We start from the raw sequence: 23,217 nt of genomic DNA, 5'->3' as shown, positions 1-23,217 counted from the left end.
GAGAAATGAATAACCGAGCTATTGTCGAGTGCGAGCGTTGCAAACTGTAACAAAAGATCAGCTCAATGCCTGCGCGGATTCTGTGTTTGGCCCAGCGCGCCCCAGCTGTCCGCCTCTGCTACGCCTTTTATGTTGGAGAAATACAATGCGCTGGGACAAAGAAACACTAAAACTAATTTATCAGCCGTTGGAGACACTAATGAGTCACGCATGAAAAAGCGATTCGCGAAGGCTATTGAACCCGTTCAGATTTCTAAAGCTTTTGTGCCTTCAATTGGCATAGGCTATCTCGCTTTAAGCTAATAACCGCAAGCATGTGGAACGCAATATCTCGTGGTATATCATTCTCCATTCCGTTCTAACAACGATGTCGTATTTGTTTGGTATATGCCAGGTCTAAATTTTATTTCACTGGGTTAAGTAAATAAGGAAGAAATCGATTGTTCGGCTTTTGCCGTTAACTTTGCAATATTGTAGAAGAGCAGAGAAGATGCGACCATGCAGATCGACCTCTCAGAAAAGATCGGCAGACAAACAGGGTACAGGACCTATTTAAAAAAAAAAAAAAAAAAAAAAAAAAAAAAAAAAAAAAAAAAAAAAAAATCGGACAACTGTGAGCAGGACTCGCACTCTGAGGCATCCGTGCAAACTTAATTACACATATGGACAGTAATAATAACTGCTTATGGCTGAACGCCTGGTGCAAGGTTCTTTTTTCTATTGGACTCCACTTTGGTAACTAGTGTGTTCCTAAACTACCAAAGCTACCCAACCGGAGAAAGTAGCCCTACTGTTTAACGTGGAATCCGAATCACGTATTGCTTCTGGCGACTCCTCACATCTTTGAGAGGTGAAGGCTCGTTTAAAACGAAGACTGAAACACCCATGGTCCCACGCCCGGATTCCCGGGTTCGATTCCCGGCGGGGTCAGGGATTTTCTCTGCCTCGTGATGGCTGGGTGTTGTGTGCTGTCCTTAGGTTAGTTAGGTTTAAGTAGTTCTAAGTTCTAGGGGACTGATGACCATAGATGTTAAGTCCCATAGTGCTCAGAGCCATTTGAATCATTTGAACCCATGGTCCCAGCGAGATTCGATCCAGAAACTTTAGGATTTCTAGCCATGCGTTCTTCCACCGTTCCACCAGAACCGCTATGTTGGTTGATTTGGGTTGGTTCAAATGGCTCTGAGAACTATGAGACTTAATATCTGAGGTCATCAGTCCCCTAGAAATTAGAACTACTTCACCTACCTAACCTAAGGACAGCAAACACATCCATGCCCGAGGCAGGATTCGAACCTGCGACAGTAGCAGTCGCGCGGTTCCAGACTGAAGCGCCTAGAACCGCTCGGCCACACCGGCCGGCTGGTTGATTTGGGGGAGGGTACCAAACTGTTAGGTCATCGGTCGCATCGGATTAGGGAAGGATGGGGAAGTAAGTCACCCGTGGCCTTTCAAAGTAACCATCCCGGAATTTGCCTGAAGCGATTTAGGGAAATCACGGAAAATTTAAATCAGGATGACCGGACGCGGGTTTTGAACCGTCATCCCTCCAAATCCTAGTCTAGTGCACCACCTCGCTCGGTGCCCGCTATCTACACAGACTGATTCTTAAGGGGAGACGTTGAGGAAAAACACACAGTTCTGGATATACGGCAATGAAATTTTGTACCACGCTTTACATGAAAGTAACAAATTTACATATAAAATCTTTTGATTATAAGTATTCAACATTTTTAAATGAAATTTGAAGTTTTATCTTCAAAAAATAATGTATGTTCCTTTTTCTCAGAAAGTATTAAAGAGATTTCTACAAAAAAAATCTCTGTTTCATCTCTTTATATATTATAAGCTTCTCTCATGAGGTTTTTGGAATTGGTCAAATAAGAGAATTTTCAAAATTTTTTTATTAGAATTCTACAAGTACAATTTTAAATTCATGCAAAATTCCAAGCTCTTTGAGCCATATCTCAGCTTGCAATCAGAATTTCAAAATTTGCTCTCGAGACAAGGTTTATTAAGTTTACGGAAATATGTGGACAAAATTTCATAATTCTAGCATTCATAGAATCTGAGGAAAAGGTACATAAACTTCAAAAAACAAACTTTTCAGGAAACGCAATTTATAGTTCAACCTAACTTTTTTCCTTATGTCAATTCTTCAGAAGGCACCACATTTGTACTCTGGGTCGTCTTTCCCTTCGAGGTTTCTCTTCTGGTTTCTTGTTGTCTGTCTTCTTTCCATTAACAGGTCTTCAACTGACTTTTCAGTTGTAGAGACGCGCTGTAAATCTATTTTTCTCAGGATGTCTTGAGTAAAATTTCCTATCTGGAAGCCCATTCTTTCTAATACCGAGCGAGGTGGCGCAGTGGTTAGCACACTGGACTCGCATTCGGGAGGACGACGGTTCAATCCCGGGTCCGGCCATCCTGATTTAGGTTTTCCGTGATTTCCCTAAATCGCTTCAGGCAAATGCCGGGATGGTTCCTTATAAAGGGCGCGGCCGATTTCCTTCCCCATCCTTCCCTAATCCGAGCTTGTGCTCCGTCTCTAATGACCTCGTTGTCGACGGGACGTTAAACAGTAATCTCCTCCTCCTCCTCCTCCTCTAATACCTTCATCTTCCCGACGTTCCCATCATTAAATACAATAACTGCATCATAAGTTGCAATTCTCACAACTGTAGCAGATGCAAATGTGTTTTTACGGCTTCATTTCCATATGAGTGAATTTAAAGACTCATTTGGATTTTGGGTTTTGCCATGAACACACTTTTTGAGAAGTACCGGATAGGCCAAAGATAATCTATAATATCAAAGAGTATGTATCCTGCACACGTATGGTTGAAAGTAACACACAGAATCGTTGTTCGCTGACCTGGTACTGAAGTGCTGCTTCAAAACGCGGCCGTGGGAGGGAGGCCGCATCACACTTTTAATTAATTTTCAGGCACTTCGGATGCGATTTCAACATTGAAACTTTGGGAACTTATTGTCCATGAGTTGTACTAACAAATGAAAAAAAATCGAAAATGGACTTTTTTGGTCAATTTCATCAGCGTCCGCCCTTATTAACGTGTAAAAACACTCGAAGCAAAGTAGACGTCGCTGCAACAAGTAATTTAGTGTACGACACATGTGGCCGCAAATGTCAGGAAATACCCTAAAAGTGGACGACAAATGCTGAATATCAGACTAAACCAGATGACGTGCGGCGGTTGTGCTTGTCGATCCTACACTCGCTGGTTGGGGACAGCGCTAGCCATCGCTGCAGACGGTGCAGATTTGAAACTGCTATTGTGAATGTGGTCCTTTGCAAATGTAGTACTTACCCTGTCTTCGCTGTAACCAAGCAAAAGCTGTTTTTTTTTGTATATATTTCCTGTTACGCCTTCTTGTTTTTGAAGTTTGTCATTTACTAGTAATGACGGAATTCGGAAGCTTATACTCATTTACTTGTTCCAAAATTCGGTAGGTTTTTTGTCGTATTGCACTTTGCAGTAAACCAGCGGAAACTGCGAGACCGGTAAATAAAATAATAAATCTTACCTCAATGTAAATTCGTAGCTGTTTAACGCAATGAAAACAATACTGCCTACCAGACGCGAGATTCGAACCGTGAGCCCCAGCACTAAAGTCGCGCACGTATGCCCGGAGCCATAGTGATGCGAATATTTGACATGAGATGATCAGGTGTGACAAACCGATTGACTCAACCGCTGTACGTGCGCAGACGTACGTCATCTGGCGACGTCACATGTTCCGCATTTGTCACCCACTTTTGTGGTGTTTCCCGACATTTTCGGCTGATTGTATCTCTTATTAAATCTATTGTTTCAGCGTCATCTACGTCTCTTTGGAGGTTTTTAAACGTTAATAAGAATCACCCTTTACAAACTCTTCACCTACACGTTTTGATGAGTGATTTTGCAACTATGGAAATACGTGACGTATACGGCTGTATGTTTTGATTATATTGCTTTAGAAGCTGCCAAGGGACCGTAAGTCATAATATTTGACACAAGTTTCAACTTGATACCTCTACTAGTTCGTGAGAAAAAGAGGTTTTAAGAGACAGGCAGGCAGCGAGACAGACAACAAATGGAAAAAAAAGTATCTGATGTAATTACGAAACAACAATTTTCGGATTTTCCCTTTACTTGTACTGTGAAACCTTATCTCCTGCCAAATTTTATTATTCTAGGTCAACGGGAAGTACCCTATAGGTTTTGATGAGTGATCTTGCGAGTATCAAAATGTTTGACATAAATGGCCGTATCTTTTGACTGGATTAACTTAGAAGCTTACATTTTCCACACTGCCAAGGGACCGTAGACCTTAGTATTTGATATAAATTTCAACATCATACTTCTATCCTCACGAAATTTCAGTAACCATCTTTCTCCTCCGATTGAGAAAATATTTGCCGGCCGGAGTGGCCGTGCGGTTCTAGGCACTACAATCTGGAGCCGAGCGACCGCTACGATCGCAGGTTCGAATCCTGCCTCGGGCATGGCTGTGTGTATTGTCCTTAGGTTAGTTAGATTTCATCAGTTCTAGGCGACTGATGACCTCAGAAGTTAAGTCGCATAGTGCTCAGAGTCATTTGAACCATTTGAGAAAATATTTGTTCACGCGACCTACACAGGGAGAAACGATAATCATAATAAAATAAGGGAAATGAGAGCTCGCACGGAAAGATATAGGCGTTCATTATTCCGCTCGCTGTAAGAGGTTGGACTAATGATGTTCTTGCATACACCACGTTTCCTAATGGCAAGATCGTCTTTGACCGAACGCAACAAAATCCTCAATTTTGCTGGTGGCCGAAAAAACACAATTGGTGTTGTGTCTCTTGACGGTTCTTTCTATTTTCGCAGACATGCCACCATATTAAGCCAAGAACGCTGTTGTAATTGGTGACTCCGCTACTCCATGTACATCCCTGGTCTGAGCTTGCTTACAATGGAATGCATGGCGTAACTGTCTATCAGAATAGCCGTTCTGTTTGAACACCGTTCTTAGGTTTTGTAACTCACATGGCAGACTATTGGAATCTGAGACAACATGTGCTCTATGTATCAAAGAGCGTAATACGCTACCGCGTTGTTCAGGATGACGACAGCTTGTGGCCTGCAAATATAACTCCGTATGAGACAATGTCCCAGTGTCTCCTCAACTTTTCTCCTAACCATGACATCCAGCAATGGCAAGATGTCATCTTTTTCGACTTCCGTGGTGAGCTGTAAGTTCGGATGGAGCGAATTCAGACGCTGGAGAAACATGGGTAATGTCTCTATTCCACTGGGCCACACCACAAAATTTTACCTGTCTACAAGGAGAAAGCCACAGTAACTCTCTCACGGGCTGAATACAACAGTAAGATCCTGCTTATTGCAAACTAAGAGAGAATTCAACTGGCAAGATGCATAGAAAAACAGTAGACCTTCTCAAGAAGAGTTCTACTCCGACTAAAGTCATTAATGGCCTGCACCAACAGGCTGCAGTTCCCCTAAGACTGTACGCTGTACCGAAGATACATAAAGACGTGCTCCCTCTCCGCCCAGCAGTGAGCAACGATGGAGCCCTTATGCATGTGTAAACATCTTTCTTCATTGTTGGAACCTCTGGTAGGCAAATGTGACCGTCATATCCGCAATTAAAAGGACTTCATAGAATGCCTGAAGGTGCTAAAGCAAAGATCATCAGATCTTTTTGTTAGCTTTGGTGTTGTATTTTTATTTGTGAAAATACCTCTACAGGACTCATTAGAGCTTATTAGCAGCAAGTTTGGGAAAGACACTATAGCATTGTTTAATCATGTGGTTACTTCAGTTCATTTCTTATTCAGTAATCAATATTTTGAGCAAGTGGACGGTGTCGCCATGGGAAGTTCTCTGTCTCCTATGGTGGCCAACTATTTTATGGAAGACTTTGAGGTAAAGGCACCGCAGTAGGCAAATCTCCAACCTTCCTGCTTCTGGCGGTGTGCAGTCGATACATCTGTGGTGTGGTCCCACGGAATAGAGACATTACTCTTGTTTCCCCCAAATCTGAACTAGCTCCATCCGAACACACTGTTCACCGTGGAAATCGATAAAGATGGCATCTTACCATTCTCTAATTTTACTTTCGTGATCTCCTCGGGAGGTATAAGTAGGGGGAAGCAATATATTCGGTACCTCATCCAGAAACGCACCCTCTCGAAACCTGGACAGCAATCTACACCGCGATGCAGAGCGCCTCTCTTGCAGAGTCTGCCACTTGAGTTTGCTACACACCTCCGTAACGCTATCACGCTTACCAAATAACCCTGTGACGAAACGCGCCGCTCTTCTTTGGATCCTCTCTATCTCCTCCGTCAACCCGACCTGGTACGGATCCCACACTGATGAGAAATACTCAAGTATAGGTCGAACGAGTGTTTTGTAAGCCACCTCCTTTGTTGATGGACTACATTTTCTAAGGACTCTCCCAATGAATCTCAACCTTACCAACAATTAATTTTATATGATCATTCCACTTCAAATCGTTCCGCACGCACACTCACAGATATTTTACAGAAGTAACTGCTACCAGTGTTTGTTCCGCTATCATATAATCATACAATAAAGGATCCTTGTTTCTATTATTCGCAATACATTACATTTGTCCATGTTAAGGGTCAGTTGCCACTCCCTGCACCAAGTGCCTATCCGCTGCAGATCTTCCTGCATTTCGCTGCAATTTTCTAATGCTGCAACTTCTCTGTATACTACAGTATCATCCGGGAAAAGTCGCATGGAACTTCCGACACTATCTACTAGGTCATTTATATATATTGTGAAAAGCAATGGCCCCATAACACTCCCCTGCGGCACGCCACAGGTTACTTTAACGTCTGCAGACGTCTCTCCATTGAGAACAACATCCTGTATTCTGTTTGCTAAAAACTCTTCAATCCAGCCACACAGCTGGTCTGATATTCCGTAGACTCTTACTTTGTTTATCAGGCGACAATGAGGAACTGTACCGAACGCCTTCCGGAGGTCAAGGAAAATGGCATCTACCTGGGAGCCTGTATCTAATATTTTCTGGGTCCCATGAACAAATAAAGCGAGTTGAGTCTCACACGATCGCTGTTTCCGGAATCCATGTTGATTCCTGCAGAGTAGATTCTGGGTTTCCAGAAATGTCATGATACATAAGCAAAACACATGTTCTAAAATTCTACAACAGATCGACGTCAGAGATATAGGTCTATAGTTTTGCGCATCTGCGCGACGACCCTTCTTGAAGACTGGGGCTACCTGTGTTCTTTTCCACTCATTTGGAACCTTCCGTTCCTCTAGAGACTTGCGGTACACGGCTATTAGAAGGGGGGCAAGTTCTTTCGCGTACTCTGTGTAGAATCGAACTGGTATCCCGTCAGGTCCAGTGGATTTTCCTCTGTTGAGTGATTTTAGTTGGTTTTCTATTCCTTGAACACTTATTTCGATTTCGCGAAAGCGTGGAAAGTCACAAAAACTGGATTATTTATTCAAATGGCTGTATGCGGTGACAGTCATGTTGTTTTCCCATTGCTGTCCGGGTGTCTCCAGATACGTCTTCGCAGGTCATGGGGGCTCATTTCAAAGCAGGACTCATCACTGAAGACAACTTTACCCTCGTCAGTGCGATTCTAGGCCGAATGTGCCAGAAACTACTGCAAATAGGGTCGTTGGTGTACAGAGGTCAATGGTAGTCGGCTCAAGAGGCACTGTGAGTTCAGCCCTCTTTCTGTGAGCCACGTGTTAACGGTCCTTGCGCTCACTGAAGCACGTGTTGCACGTAGGATCGACGATGATGATGAAACCTGGGCTCTAAGTGTCTCTCTGAAAATTTCTTGATCCACTGATGTTGTCGTCTCTCTAGGTCGACCGCTTTATTCATAAGAATGTTCGTCATACATCAAACCTACCACCTAACTAATTAGTGGGTCCTACAATGTACTACAATGTCACATGCAGCTTAATATACAGTAGGGTTTCTTAATTCTAACGGGCAAGCTGACTACGTTATTTGCTCTACCGGAAGTACAAGTTATTCTTACTATTCTACTATACTACACTACTACAGCCTTAAAGATGTGCCAGCACACGTATAAACCTACTTTCGTGACCGTGCTCACCGAGCTAACCCCAGTGGGGATGCTCTGGCACTGGAGTGGCCCTAACAACTCTACTATCGCTGCAGGATCCTGAAATGTTAGTTTCAAAAAATCTATTTCTGCTAAACTACATCAATGACTACCTTAATAACCTAGTGTGAGACGCACCTCCTTCGTAGTCAGCGACGTGGCGGATTCCGACTGTAACGGCGGTCGGCCAGTCTACGTCGCAGCGGTATAGGGTGGGTGCGTTGTTAGGTAGTTTGGTAATTTTCTACTTTCACGGATTGCCCCTCAGGTATTCAAAAAATTGGCTCTGAGCACTATGGGACTTAACATCGGAGGTCATCAGTCCCCTAGACTTAGAACTACTTAAACCTAACTGACCTAAGGACATCACACACATCCGTGCCCGAGGCAGGATTTGAACCTGCGACCGTAGCAGTCGCGCGGTTCCGGAATGAAGCGCCTAGAACCGCTCGTCCACCGCGGCCGGCCTCAGGTATTCCCTTAGTATCTTGGTGGAAACCACGTTCGCCAAGTTGTTAAGAATCTCAAAGTTATTCTGCTGTCTTAATAGGTGATACCGCAAGTCGGCTGCCACATCATCATATGCGGGGCAGTCATAGACCACATGGTCTGGTGTGTCCTCCAAGGCGCCACAGTCGCACGAAGGCACCGCCCGCTTCCAAAACCGACGTAGGTATGCCGGATAGGGTCCATGTCCTGTGAGGAAGTGCAACAGTCTTCTGCTTGGTTGAAAATCGTGTTTCAGTAGTTCTGAAATACTTGCTAGAAATTGAAATGTGCCTCACGTCCCGTCAGTCTCCCAAGTCTCTTGCCATAATTCCCTCTCTCGTCGTTTCATCGAAATTTTGTCCCCTACCTGAACCCCCATAATTTCTGCAGTTTTTTTCAATTTTCCGCCTCTTTACCCAGTACCAGGCTGCCTGCTCACGTATTTTAATGTCAAGTAGGCAGAGCCTCATTATCGCTAACAGGAGCCGACCTGGACTTGTTCTATATGCCCCAATTGACCTTGAAACGTCTCTGTGGAGTCGTTTCATAAGACTCTTGTCTCACTGGATTCTGTGCATTCTATTCTGTCCACCTCCTGATTGTGGTTTAATTGATTAACTCTCCCAGAAAGACTGAGCAAAGAAACTAAGGCTTATTAAATGATATTATGTTTGTTTTTTTCGTGTTCCATAGGAAATCGTGACTTGTATTTATTACGTTTTTCCCTTCACCTTACCCTATGTGTGCGTGAATGTGACTGAATGAGTGTTTTTAAGTGTGGTTTCGGGTTTGTTTTGTGGGGGACGCTGAGTTGGTTGTCGTCTGCTAGGAGCAGGTGATGTTTGCTTCTCGTTTGGAGGTTAGCACAGGATGACAAACTTAGGATCCCAGAACCTAGACAGAGAGGTTTCCCCCTTTTAGTCTGAGGTTGGTTTTGTCAGTCAGGTTGGTGGCGGAAGCCTGCCGCTCTGGTAGCTTCCATTGCGCGAGTAGTTAAGCGAAGCTCGGTGGAAAAAGGACACTCTGCAGCTATCGGTTGATGAGCGCAGCTCGTAGCTCCTAGAGAAGTTTTCTGCTCATAGGAAGTTAGTCGAATTAGAACTTCCCTATGTTAAATTCATGACATATTTAAGAACTTCAGCTTAACTGAGGCGCGTGTAATCATGTATTTTCGGAAGTGGCATAATTATTTGGTTAAAAATCGGCGATGATGGTGGTTGAAATTAAAAGTGTGGAAGTTGCTTTGTTCCTTTCGGACAGTCGTGGGTATGTAGATGGAATGATTGAATTATTGTGTTCTACTTCTCTTTTGTGTGTTTTTCCTTTTCAATTGCGCGATTCTACAATTTTTTGCGAATTATTTAGTTGAACTTTTTTATTCAGGCACCAGTCATGTGTATTCATAGGAAATGCATCAAATTCAGTACAGAAATAAATATGCTACGTAAAAGATAAACTCTGCGTCCTTTATCTTTCTAATTGATGGCAGTTTTCAAATTAATATTCTATTCCCTGATTTTTTTGATATACGACATACAATGCTGTTCATCTTGTTAATTTCTTTAAAAAATTGCATTTTTATAATTAAATTCTAAATTTAATTAAACTAATAATTTCCAGTTCGGTCTTTTCTCAATTGTTAGGAAGGGCTTGCGCTTGAATTTATGATTGTCCCTGTGAAGTGACTTAACCAGAAATTGCGCACAAGGGTTACATCCCCATTATTCTTCGTACGCAAAGTATGTCGAGCCTTGGCTAGGATCCGTTTACAGTTCTACATACATACTTTACAACCTCATCAGCATATTCCGCTGCACTCTCCACACAGACACGGCGGGCACTACCCTCGTAAGCCTGCGCGCCCAAACTACGGAGCCACAACCGAAAAGATCGAGGTGAAGATCCTGTTGTGATATAGTTGGAACAGATAGTCCGGAAGGTGAAATCTTTTATCTGCAGTTCCAATAGAATTGTTCAGTACCTTCATTAATCTCTGAGCTACGGTCTCAATTTGTGCAGCAAAGTTCCATCTCTCGTCGACGATGACGCCAAGATACCGGGCCTATGGATGCCGAAGAATTGGTGAGCCAACGATTCTGTCGGTAGGGTTTCTGACCAGCTGGCTTTTTAGGTCGATCGCTTCCTTTTTGACGCCGTATTCAGCCATGGAGCCGGGAATAGTGACATCGCTCCTGTTCAAATGCGGAGCTCTTCGCGGTTACTCCAACTGGCTTCTCTGAACCCAACTACGCTTCCAGTCTCAAATGCTGTCATCTGAGTATATTGTTCACTTCCCTATTTACCGGGCGTAGTTACTGTCCCAAGTACATGGAATGAAATTCGAAGACTTCATACCGACGTATCTACATGTCTGCTGTTTGCTGTCCTTGCCAGTGAAAATTAAAAAAAAAAGTATACTCCGTGCAGGTGCAACATTGGTGTCTTACTATGTGGCTCAAATCCTACTATTCATTCTGCGACAGTCTGTTCGTCATCAGACACGGTTTAGTAGTAGTGGACTCACGTCAGGCCCGACGGCACACGCTTTTTTTCTTCTTTATTGAGTTTCGATTCGCCCCGAAGGGTGCCGGATGGCAGCAGCTTAATACGCCGCTCTTCAGCCTACAGAATTTGTTTTAAAAAGATGAAGATAATAACCGACAAAAACAGGCGATAAAATCGGAGACTTAAATGGTAACATGGCGGAAAATCGTGGAACTTAAAACATAGTACAAAGGGTTGATGATGCTAATAAAATACGTATGAAGCAGTCAGGTAAAATAATAGACAATTAAAAAACACGGCGACAGTCTGGTTTCTGTTTGCAAGAGATATAAAATTCACAGCCAGCGACAGCATGATTTCTGTTTGCAACACTTGGGAAAGACGAACAACACTGAACATTCATTTGAGCACTGCACTAAAAAGTTGGCACAAGTACGGCATACCACAGCCGAGAGCAGACGGGGGGAACCTGGACAGATGATGGGAAAGAAAAGAGGGAAGGGGTCGAAAATCAAAGGGGGGGGGGGGGGGGCGGACGGTTCACGCTAACTGCAGCCGAGTTATCTAGCAGGTGGCCACAATGTGTAACTGTGAGAAGAAGAGATTGGCACAGGTGATGATGTTGTGGTGGGCCTCACCTAACAGGTGAGAAGACACGACGTGTAAGATAGGTGAAGAGAGCAGCGGCTGACCTGTGGTGAGGTCCCTGGAGAAGGCGGGCGCGCTGTTGACGGAGGAGCAGTTCCAGCGGCGGTCTGCGAACAGCGCCTGGCAGGTGGCGGCCGCGAGCGCGGCGGCTCGCGCCACGTGCGGCATCGCCTCGCCGTCCGCCGAGCGGCACAGCCGCGCCTGCCGCCTCGCCAGCCCCAGCGACGCCCGCGCGCGCCGGCACGCGCCGCTCACCGACCACGCGCCCGCAGGCGCCCGCCCCAGTGCCCTGTCACACACAGGCAAACAACGTACAGTGCACCAGTTCACGGCCGGTACTTCCTACATTGATTATGTTTGCATTATGGGCATTGGGCCTTGGTCCAAGGCCTAATCCTCTAACGTTTCGTCATCCAGTGTGGGAACATCATTTTTGTAACATCACAGATTCAAATGGGACCGCGCAAATCGCGACGCGACGCGACTGGGACGCGACACGCGCCTGCGCCAGGTCGCGCGGAGTTGTGGCACAGTTTCTCGCGCCGCGCGTCGCGCGTGCCTCGCTAGCGCCGTGGGAAATTTGAGACGGGGAGCGGAAAAGTTGCCCGGCCATATACTCAAATCGGAACGGCGCGTATGAGCAGTGGTAGTATTGCCCATACGATAAATTTTGCCTTACTGTGTACTAAATTTTATTGCCTTTGTGTAGTGTTTGGTTTTTCTCCATTTACACGCTCCAGCTTTCTTCGTTAGTACATTATACCGGGTGATCAAAAAGTCAGTATAAATTTGAAAACTGAATAAATCACGGAATAATGTAGATAGAGAGGTACAAATTGACACACATGCTTCGAATGACATGAGGTTTCAATAGAACAAAAAACAACAAAAGTTCAAAAAATGACAGACAGATGGCGCTTCATCTGATCAGAAAAGCAGCAATTAGCACAACAAAGTAAGACAAAGCAAAGATGACGTTTTTTACAGGAAATGCTCAATATGTCCGCCATCATTCCTCAACAATAGCTGTAGTCGAGGAATAATGTTGCGAACAGCACTGTAAAGCATGTCCGGAGTTATGGTGAGGCATTGGCGTCGGATGTTGTCTTTCAGCATCCCTAGAGATGTCGGTCGATCACGATACACTTGCGACTTCAGGTAACCCCAAAGCCAATAACCGCGCGGACTGGGGTCTGGGGACCTGGGAGGCCAAGCATGACGAAAGTGGTTGCTGAGCACACGATCATCACCAAACGACGCGCGCGAGATCTTTCACGCGCCATCTGTCGGACATTTTGTCAACTTTGTTTCTTTTTTGTCATTCCAAGCACGTGCGTCAATTTTTACCTCTCTATCTACATTATTCATTGGTTTATTAAGTTTTCAAATTTATACTGACTTTTTGATCACCCTGTACTTTTCTGTTATTTATATTTGTATAGTTTTTGTTTTTCTCCTGTCAAGAAAAATGCGTACTTCAGTAACTGAGGAGCCATTGGCCGCTGGAATTGTATCATATGCCTCTGCGATGTTTTCAGATCGCAAGAAGGGACAGAGTGGACTGAATAAGGAAGCGAGGAATAAAATCATGTGATTAAGAAGCAAGGCAGGAAAGTAAAACAAGGTTATCTTCTCGCTGCCTAGTACGCTGGCGTATCTTCTGAACCCTTTGTGCTCCTGGTAAAAAGCGCCCAAGATCTGAAGTATAGAAGTCTCACAGTGATTCCTTGGACATGGATGTAATAATGTAATACGACACAGTCGAAAAGCAGTCACAAATAACAATGTTTTAATTGGTTCAAACGGCTCTGAGCACTATGGGACTCAACATCTTAGGTCATCAGTCCCCTAGAACGTAGAACTACTTAAACCTAAGTAAACCTAAGGACATCACACACATCCATGCCCGAGGCAGGGTTCGAACCTGCGACCGTAGCAGTCCCGCGGTTCCGGACTTCAGAGCCTAGAACCGCACGGCCACCGCGGCCGGCTGTTGTAATTGGTTCGCCGTGATGAGAAAAAGCATATCAATTGTTGCATGCACATTATCAGCATTTATAAACTAATTGTACAACAGGCTATACAAATGAAGAAAATGGTTCAAATGGCTCTGATCCCACTATGGGACTTAACCTCTGAGGTCATTAGTCCCCTAGAACTCAGAACTACTTAAACCTAACTAACCTAAGGACAACACACACATCCAAGCTCGAGGCAGGATTCGAACTTGCGACAGTAGCGGTCGCGCGGTTCCAGACTGTAGCGCCTAGAACCGCTCGGCCACTCCGGCCGGCGAAGACAATGGTCGGTATTATTACGAAAGTAGGAATATCCTAAAAGAGTGTTATGATTAGATATATTTAATTTGTCGAAAAGTACTGCTGACAAAGGCAGATCTACTTTCATGACAATGTTTTTCGAACTCCAACGCACAAGGCACACATGGCTAGCTTGTGCATTCCTGTCGCGCCCATTATCCTCCGCTCCTGGCAATACACTGACCATTGTGTTGTGCGACAGATCAATAAAAACTATTTTATTCGCGATCACACATTGTCACTTTGGCAAGCCGCAGGTGAGTAAGTGAGTAACCAGTATCTGGCATGTGCCTACCATTCCGCCTGAAGGAACGCTCGTCGTTATTTTGATACTGCTCAGATCAAGAGACGGGGATTCCACGAAAATTCCAACAGAATTGGCAATCTATTTTTGTGTGAGTTGTTAACCTTTTCTCATTCGTAGAAGCATCACCATTTATGAGTAACGGCCACATTTATCTTGGTGACTGGTTTAATTGTACTTCCTTTGTCACAGTGTTATTTGCCAAACTTATCTCACAGCTGCTATTGCGACAGAATTCCGAAACGGAGTGCCTCACTAAACAAGCAATTGGCAATCACAGAGCTCAATAGCTTAAGAAAAACCTCATAGTGTCGGTTTGCAATGACATAAAAGAAGGAATTTCATATTTAATTTCATACTAGGAAGCTCTTGTTGCGCTAGCTGTCGATCTCTTAAAAAATTACAGTCAATGGGGTGAAATAAATAAAAAGGGAAGTATAAGCACTGATATATAGCCATAGAAAAGAAAGTTCCGTGAGTTTAAGAATTGGCAAAACACTCTCCTCCTTGTGTGCTATCATTCGTCAAACTTTCGTTACGATGTCTCGAGCGGTTTAGGAGATATGAGAGATGTTGCGAGTGTTTCATTCTCGCGGGCGTGAGATCGGAAGTGAGCGCGCTACATATGATCAATTTTCTCGAGATCGGAGGCAGATAGAGACCTCCTCCCAAGTCTAAACAAAAATTCAACATGTTAGCTACATTTCACACGCAGCAACATATGGTGTAGTACGCACCAAACGCAAAATCATAGCGACCCCTAATTTTCATTGCAAGCTTTTTGAGTTTTGCATAGTGTCTTACTAAAGCATAAACATTTTTTGCTCGCGCCGTTTGGCGGCGCATTGCGCTGACAAAATCGAAGCCCGCCCACCCTGTAATCTTCCTCAAACGATTTTACAGGAACTATTCACAAAAATATTTGATTTTTGAGTTGCCTGTAGCGTCATACGTCACCTTCGTGGCAAAGTGGCCATCATCTCGCTAACAGTCATACTTATTCTGAGATACCTATTTAAGTAAGACACTGCGCAAAATTCGAAAGTTTTCAACGGGAAGTAGAAGTTGCTATGATTTTGCATTTGGTGCGTATTAGATCACATGTTGTTGCAAATGAAATTTAGCTAACATTTTGAATTTTTCTTTACGTTTGAGAGGAGGTCTGTATCTGTCTCCGATCTCGGGAAAATGGATCATGTGTTGTGTGTTCATTCCCAATCACGTGCGCGCGAGAATGAAATATTCATAACATCCCTCATATCTCCTAAACCGATCGAGATATTGAAGCGAGATCTTGGCAGATGATAGCACACAAAGAGGAGAGTCTTTTGCCAAATCGTTAACACACAGAAATTTCTTATTTACAGCGATGTAGCAGAAGGTATAGGTTTTTCTTCCAGTCCAGTATTTAAGAGTCATCGACAGCTAGTGAAAAGAGAACTTACCAATATGAAAATAAACATGAGATTTCTGATATAGCATCAGCGAAGAACTCAGAAAATTCGGTATCGATACAGTGTTTAAACCAACAAAAAAGGTGCGAGAATATATGAACACTTCAAAAGACCTACGCCCGCCGCTTATCACAGTAGAAGTATATAAAATCCCATGCAGTTGCCGCCAATTATATATAGGAACTACAAAAACAAGCATTAACACTCGCCTCAAGAAACACAAGAACAATTGTCGCCTGGGTAAAACTGATAAAACAGTAGATCATGCTCTGGGACCGGGGCCAAAGATATACAAAATCACAAAACCACTTTCAAAAGAAAAGAAGAAGGTTGAAATTAGACAAGGTGTAGGCCTCAGTGCTATATAAAACAAAAGTCTTTCAGTTCCAGCTGAGCTGACCAGCGGGTTGCAGCCAGCCTCGCGATATTCTGGGTTACGACTTGGAAGAAGGACGTTGGTGTTCGGCCGAACGCGGCGAAGGATCTTATTTTGCAGTCTAATGGAGCGCTGGTCTGCTTCCAATATGCAATGTGGTAAGACGTATCTCGAAGGTGTACGGTTTGAGTACATTTGATGGATAAATTTACCATTCGTGCTGTCGTGGTTGAACTACACTCCTGGAAATGGAAAAAAGAACACATTGACACCGGTGTGTCAGACCCACCATACTTGCTCCGGACACTGCGAGAGGACTGTACAAGCAATGATCACACGCACGGCACAGCGGACACACCAGGATCCGCGGTGTTGGCCGTCGAATGGCGCTAGCTGCGCAGCATTTGTGCACCGCCGCCGTCAGTGTCAGCCAGTTTGCCGTGGCATACGGACCTCCATCGCAGTCTTTAACACTGGTAGCATGCCGCGACAGCGTGGACGTGAACCGTATGTGCAGTTGACGGACTTTGAGCGAGGGCGTATAGTGGGCATGCGGGAGGCCGGGTGGACGTACCGCCGAATTGCTCAACACGTGGGGCGTGAGGTCTCCACGGTACATCGATGTTGTCGCCAGTGGTCGGCGGAAGGCGCACGTGCCCGTCGACCTGGGACCGGACCGCAGCGACGCACGGATGCACGCCAAGACCGTAGGATCCTACGCAGTGCCGTAGGGGACCGCACCGCCACTTCCCAGCAAATTAGGGACACTGTTGCTCCTGGGGTATCGGCGAGGACCATTCGCAACCGTCTCCATGAAGCTGGGCTACGGTCCCGCACACCGTTAGGCCGTCTTCCGCTCACGCCCCAACATCGTGCAGCCCGCCTCCAGTGGTGTCGCGACAGGCGTGAATGGAGGGACGAATGGAGACGTGTCGTCTTCAGCGATGAGAGTCGCTTCTGCCTTGGTGCCAATGATGGTCGTATGCGTGTTTGGCGCCGTGCAGGTGAGCGCCACAATCAGGACTGCATACGACCGAGGCACACAGGGCCAACACCCGGCATCATGGTGTGGGGAGCGATCTCCTACACTGGCCGTACACCACTGGTGATCGTCGAGGGGACACTGAATAGTGCACGGTACATCCAAACCGTCATCGAACCCATCGTTCTACCATTCCTAGACCGGCAAGGGAACTTGCTGTTCCAACAGGACAATGCACGTCCGCATGTATCCCGTGCCACCCAACGTGCTCTAGAAGGTGTAAGTCAACTACCCTGGCCAGCAAGATCTTCGGATCTGTCCCCCATTGAGCATGTTTGGGACTGGATGAAGCGTCGTCTCACGCGGTCTGCACGTCCAGCACGAACGCTGGTCCAACTGAGGCGCCAGGTGGAAATGGCATGGCAAGCCGTTCCACAGGACTGCATCCAGCATCTCTACGATCGTCTCCATGAGAGAATAGCAGCCTGCATTGCTGCGAAAGGTGGATATACACTGTACTAGTGCCGACATTGTGCATGCTCTGTTGCCTGTGTCTATGTGCCTGTGGTTCTGTCAGTGTGATCATGTGATGTATCTGACCCCAGGAATGTGTCAATAAAGTTTCCCCTTCCTGGGACAATGAATTCACGGTGTTCTTATTTCAATTTCCAGGAGTGTATCTTTCGAGACAATTATATATATTTATATTCAAATGTTCTTTCATATCAGTTTATCCCTGACAATCGGCTTCCTATTTTGACGAGTTTCTGCCGACTTGCACTCAGCAATCAGCATACGTACTACTTGCCAGTAGCGATTACTAGAATTTTGTGTGTTTCTCACTGCAATTAATGTTTAAACTAGATTCAGTCACTGTGAATATTATACTTCGTCTTCCTATGCATGATCTCTCAGCTGAAAAGGTCAGTCTAGAAGGTGACCTCGTTAGCACGGTGGCAGTCCTTCATTAGATGTAAAGTATGATCATTTGACGTCCTGCATTTGGGTCTGTGGTATAGATGCACGATCGATACCAAACAGTGGCTCTCATCGTAGAAGACGCCGAAGTTGGCAGCACAAATGCAGCGGCCGTCCACCAGTGGTCCTACTGTAACTGAAGCCTTGCAACCCCTAGCGACGCCAGGCGCTACCAGGGCATATAGAGACACCGTCAGAAGCGGCAGTCTAGGTACTCCTCACTTACTCTTTGGGTCCCAGCCAGATCAGTCCACGACGACGTCAGCGGAGCCAGTTAGCACTACAGTGACGTACATTGCTATTCAGTGTTAACCTCGCCTCAGAGACGTCAGCTCACGGCTAGGAGGGTTAGCTTTGCGGAACTTCAACTTTCGTCTGGCGCAACAGAACTATTACACAGATACTTAAAATGGGGCATGTCAAAGCCATCAGTAGGTAGCGGACTTGAGTATTGCATCACATGCAGGCCTTCAATATATCTCAATACAACTATTTTACAGTGACGCTTGCTTTTTCATTCCCTGTTTCATTTATGCTTCAATTCATGCACCTTACTGAACAGAACAGTATTTTGACCAGTGTCTACCACTCGGACACCCATTGTTTGGTGCCATAACAGGGTCCACATGCCCAATGCACTGCAGGCAACTACAAGTCTCGCTGGTTGCGTGTTCATCAAACTGAGATGTTATTATGACTATTCGGGTTCAAATGAATAAAATTTTCTCTGTAAAATCATCTCACTAAATATTGACTGCTTAGACAATATTCTACAATCTCTTCGCAGTTAGAATATGTTACTAATTTTATTCAAGGGTCTAAATATTTTATATACGAGAGCAAACCTTTTCATTCAGTGTTTAATCGGACATATTGTGTAGTGAAGGAAAGATGACTGTACAGTGAACATCATTTGTATCTTGCGCTAAGTGGCGACCACGGATGTTGTCTACAAGTCAACATACATATACCGGATGTCTTTCCTAAGACACATCAGCCCCATTTCCATGCTATTACATCAGATGTTTCCAGCCGATCAGTTCCAGTCATTCCACAAGGAAGGAGGTACACGGCTCGTGTTGTGTGTAATTCAACCACGCCCAGACGGTCAATACCGCGGTTCGATCGCGTTCACATTGTTACCTTGTGCCAGGAAGGGCTCTCAACAAGGGAAATGTCCAGGCGTCTCGGAGTGAACCAAAGCGCTGTTGTTCGGACATGGAGGAGATAGAGAGAGACAGTAACTGTCGGTGACATGCCTCGCTCAGGCCGCCCAAGGGCTACTACTGGAGTGGATGACTGCTACCTACGGATTATGCCTCGGAGGAACCCTAACAGCAACGCCACCATGTTGAATAATGCTTTTCGTGCAGCCACAGGACGCCGTGTTACAACTCAAACTGTGCGCAATAGGCTGCATGATGCGCAACTTCACTTCCTACGTCCATGTCGAGGTCCATCTTTGTAACCACGACAGCATGCAGCGCGGTACAGATGGGCCAAGTAACAAGCCGAATGGACCGCTCAGGATTGGCATCACGTTCTCTTCACCGATGAGTGTCGCATATACCTTCAACCAGACAGTCTTCAGAGACATGTTTGGAGCCGGCCGCTGTGGCCGAGCGGTTCTAGGTGCTTAAGTCTGGAACCGCCCTGTTGCTACGGTCGCAGATTCGAATCCTGCCTCGGGCATAGATGTGTGTGATGACCTTAGGTTAGTTAGGTTTAAGTAGTTCTAAGTCTCGGGGACTGATGACCTCAGATGTAAAGTCCCATAGTACTTACTCATTTGAGCCACATTTGGAAGCAACCTGGTCAAGCTGATTGTCCAACGAGTGCAGCAAGGTGGAGGTTCCCTGCTGTTTTGGGGTGACATTATGTGGGGTCAACGTACGCCGATGGTGGTTATGGAAAGAGCCGTAACGGCTGTACAATGTGTGAATGCTATCCTCCGACCGATAGTGCAACCATATCGGCAGCATACTGGTGAGGCATTCGTCTTCATGGACGATAGTTCGCGCCCCCATCGTGCACATCTTTGTGAATGACTTCCTTCAGGATAACGACATCACTCGACCTGAGTGGCCATCATGTTCTGCAGACATGAACCCTATCGACATGTCTGAGATAGACTGAAAAGGACTGTGTATGGACGACCTGACCCACCAACCACTCTGAGGGATCCACGCCGAATCGCCGTCGAGGAGTGGGACAATCTGGACCAACAGTGCCTTGGTGAACTTGTGGATACTACGCCACGACGAATACAGGCATGCATCAATGCAAGAGCACGTGCTACGGGATATTAGGGGTACCAGTGTGTACAGAAGTCTGGACCAAGAATTCTGAAGGTCTCGCTCTATGGTTCTACAACATCCAATTGGTTTCCATGAACAACAAAAAGGGCGGAAATGATGTTTATGTTGATCTCTGTTCGAGTTTTCTGTACAGATTCCGGAACTCTCGGAAACGAGCTGATGCGAAACGCTTTTTGATGTGTGTATATAAATGGAGTTAGCCTAAACAAATACTACTCTTAGCGTGTTTCAAGCGACTTTCAGTGTCAGCGGAAAAAGTCAGTCCATATTTCTTATAAACTAGACCAATGAACCAGTTATGTTCAGAAACTTAACAGCGTTTGATCCACCATTGGAACACAATACAGAAGCGATTCTGCATACCACGGAATCGACGAATCGTTGGTAACTTTTCAGAGGTATGGGCACCAGAAGTCTACGCATAAGTAACGTAAATTCCATAATTACGGGACAGTGTTTTGTCAGTGCGAAGTTAGCATCCGATAGTGTTCCAGGTGCATTCCATCGGGTTCAAATCAAGCGAATTTGGCGGTTAAGACATGGACATGAGATTGACTGTCACGCTCTTCATCACACGATTTTGGTCTTGTGACACCGCCAGCTATCCTAGTGAAAGATGGAAGACATAAATTATGCGAGTGGTCCGCATTAATGTTCTCGTAGTTCACAAGTGTCATGGTGTCTTCGATTACTACCACATGTGTCACGGAAGCCTAGGTGAATGCTCTCTATAGCATAATACTGCCCCAACCGGCCTCCATCCTTAGCACATTGCATTCTCCCAACAGCCGATCGTCTAAATAACAGGACATTCGGACACGACCATTGATCTGGTGTGACAGAAAGCGTGATCCATCGTCTGTCTAGTACCCTACGACTATACTTAACGATGTCCTCGAGTCAACATGGGAACACGTGTTGCCCGCCTCTCGTGGTCGTGCGGTAGCGTTATCGCTTCCCACGCCCGGGTTCCCGGGTTCGATTCCCGGCGGGGTCAGGGATTTTCTCTGCCTCGTGATGGCTGGGTGTTGTGTGCTGTCCTTAGGTTAGTTAGGTTTAAGTAGTTCTAAGTTCTAGGGGACTGATGACCGTAGCAGTTAAGTCCCATAGTGCTCAGAGCCATTTGAACCATTTTTTTTGAACACGTGTTGACATCTGCTGAGGAGTCCCATGCTCAGTATGTGCACTGAACAGCGTTTTCTGGAACAATTGTGCCTGTACCAGTACGCTATTAACAGATCTGCCACAGGTCTCCGACTGTCCTACTTTACAGAGGTGGCAAGCCAGTAACATCCACGTCCGAGGTGAGCGTAGACTCCAACGCCTTGTTGCCTACTCATGGTTTCACTGTCTTCAACCACTTACCAAAGGCGTTCGCTACAGTGACATCTGAAAATTCTATTAGCCTTGCTGTTTCCGAGGTTCTTGTTTCCAGACATCGTGCCCATAACAGTCTCCCGTGTGTCTGTGGCCTGTAATATTTGATATAGCTATTAGCGTGGAGGCTTCCATAGATAGCAAGAACTATCGGGCCTGCTCATCTACCTTAGTGTAGAGTGCAGCTCTCGCAGAATCATTGGTAGTTTTGAACTACACTGTAAGACACAAAAAAAGAACGTTGCACGAAGGAATTCTTCGAATGGGACAAAATCGGCAAATGTCATGTACAAGTGCAGACAAACGAAAGATTACAAATTCAGAAAAATTGGATGATTCCTTCAAGAGAAAGAGCTTAATAAATTAAGTAATTCAGTAGCGCCTTGGTTCACCTCTGACCACATTGCCAGCAGTTATTAGGACCGCCAACCAGTAGCGATCGTTAGGGGTGCCATCTCGTTTCTCGATCCTTTGGTTGTCATCCGCGGTACCATTACCGCACAGCGGCAAGTCGACGGTATTCCACGCCCCGTTTTGTTGCCCTTCATGGCAAGGCATATTAGGCTTACATTCCAGCAAGATCATGCCCGCCTGCACACGGCGACAGTTCTGCTGCTTGTCTTCAAGCTTGCCAAAACCACGTTAACTAGCAAGGTCGCTGGATCTCTCCCCAATTGAGAACGTTGGAACATTATCGGCAGAGACCTCCAACCAGCTCGGGATCTTGACGATCAAACACGAGACTTCGACAGAAGTTGGCACGATATCCATCAGGAGGACACCCAACAACTCTATCAAGCAGTGCCAAGTCCGCAGCTCGTGGTCGTGCGGTAGCGTTCTCGCTTCCCGCGCCCGGGTTCCCGGGTTCGATTCCCGGCGGGGTCAGGGATTTTCTCTGTCTCGTGATGACTGGGTGTTATGTGATGTCCTTAGGTTAGTTAGGTTCAAGTAGCCCTAAGTTCTAGGGGACTGATGACCACAGATGTTAAGTCCCATAGTGCTCAGAGCCAATCAGTGCCAAGCCAAATAACTGTTTGCATGTAATGGCCAGAGATGGACCAACACGTTATTGAATTGTTCAGTTTGTGACGCTCTCTCTCTTGAATAATTCATCGAATTTGAAATTACCATCATTTGTTATTCTGTGTATGTACATTACGTCTACTGTCACTTGTCTTATCCCCACAATCCGATAGCACCTTCTTGGCGAGTCGTTTTTTTTTTCTGTGAAGCCATTTTAAAAGCCATATAATTGAGAACAGTTTGAGATGTCCGTTCCCGGTAGCAGAGTGGTCAGCGCGACAGAATGTCAA

General features: G+C 45.5%; 1 protein-coding gene across 1 annotated transcript in view; it reads right to left on the bottom strand.

Moving 5' to 3' along the window:
- The window catches only part of LOC126455951 (protein Wnt-11b-2-like), a 278,412-nt gene that overhangs the window by 183,598 nt on the left and 71,597 nt on the right, over window positions 1-23,217 (bottom strand). The window contains exon 3 of the mRNA XM_050091708.1: window positions 11,842-12,086. Coding sequence (XP_049947665.1) covers window positions 11,842-12,086 — 245 coding nt within the window. The remainder of the gene's footprint in view (window positions 1-11,841; window positions 12,087-23,217) is intronic.

The sequence above is a fragment of the Schistocerca serialis genome, chromosome 2 (assembly GCF_023864345.2).
Source record: "Schistocerca serialis cubense isolate TAMUIC-IGC-003099 chromosome 2, iqSchSeri2.2, whole genome shotgun sequence".
NCBI lineage: Eukaryota > Metazoa > Arthropoda > Insecta > Orthoptera > Acrididae > Schistocerca > Schistocerca serialis.
The sequence above is the reverse complement of the archived record's forward strand: the minus strand, read 5'-3'. Positions and strand labels throughout refer to the sequence as shown.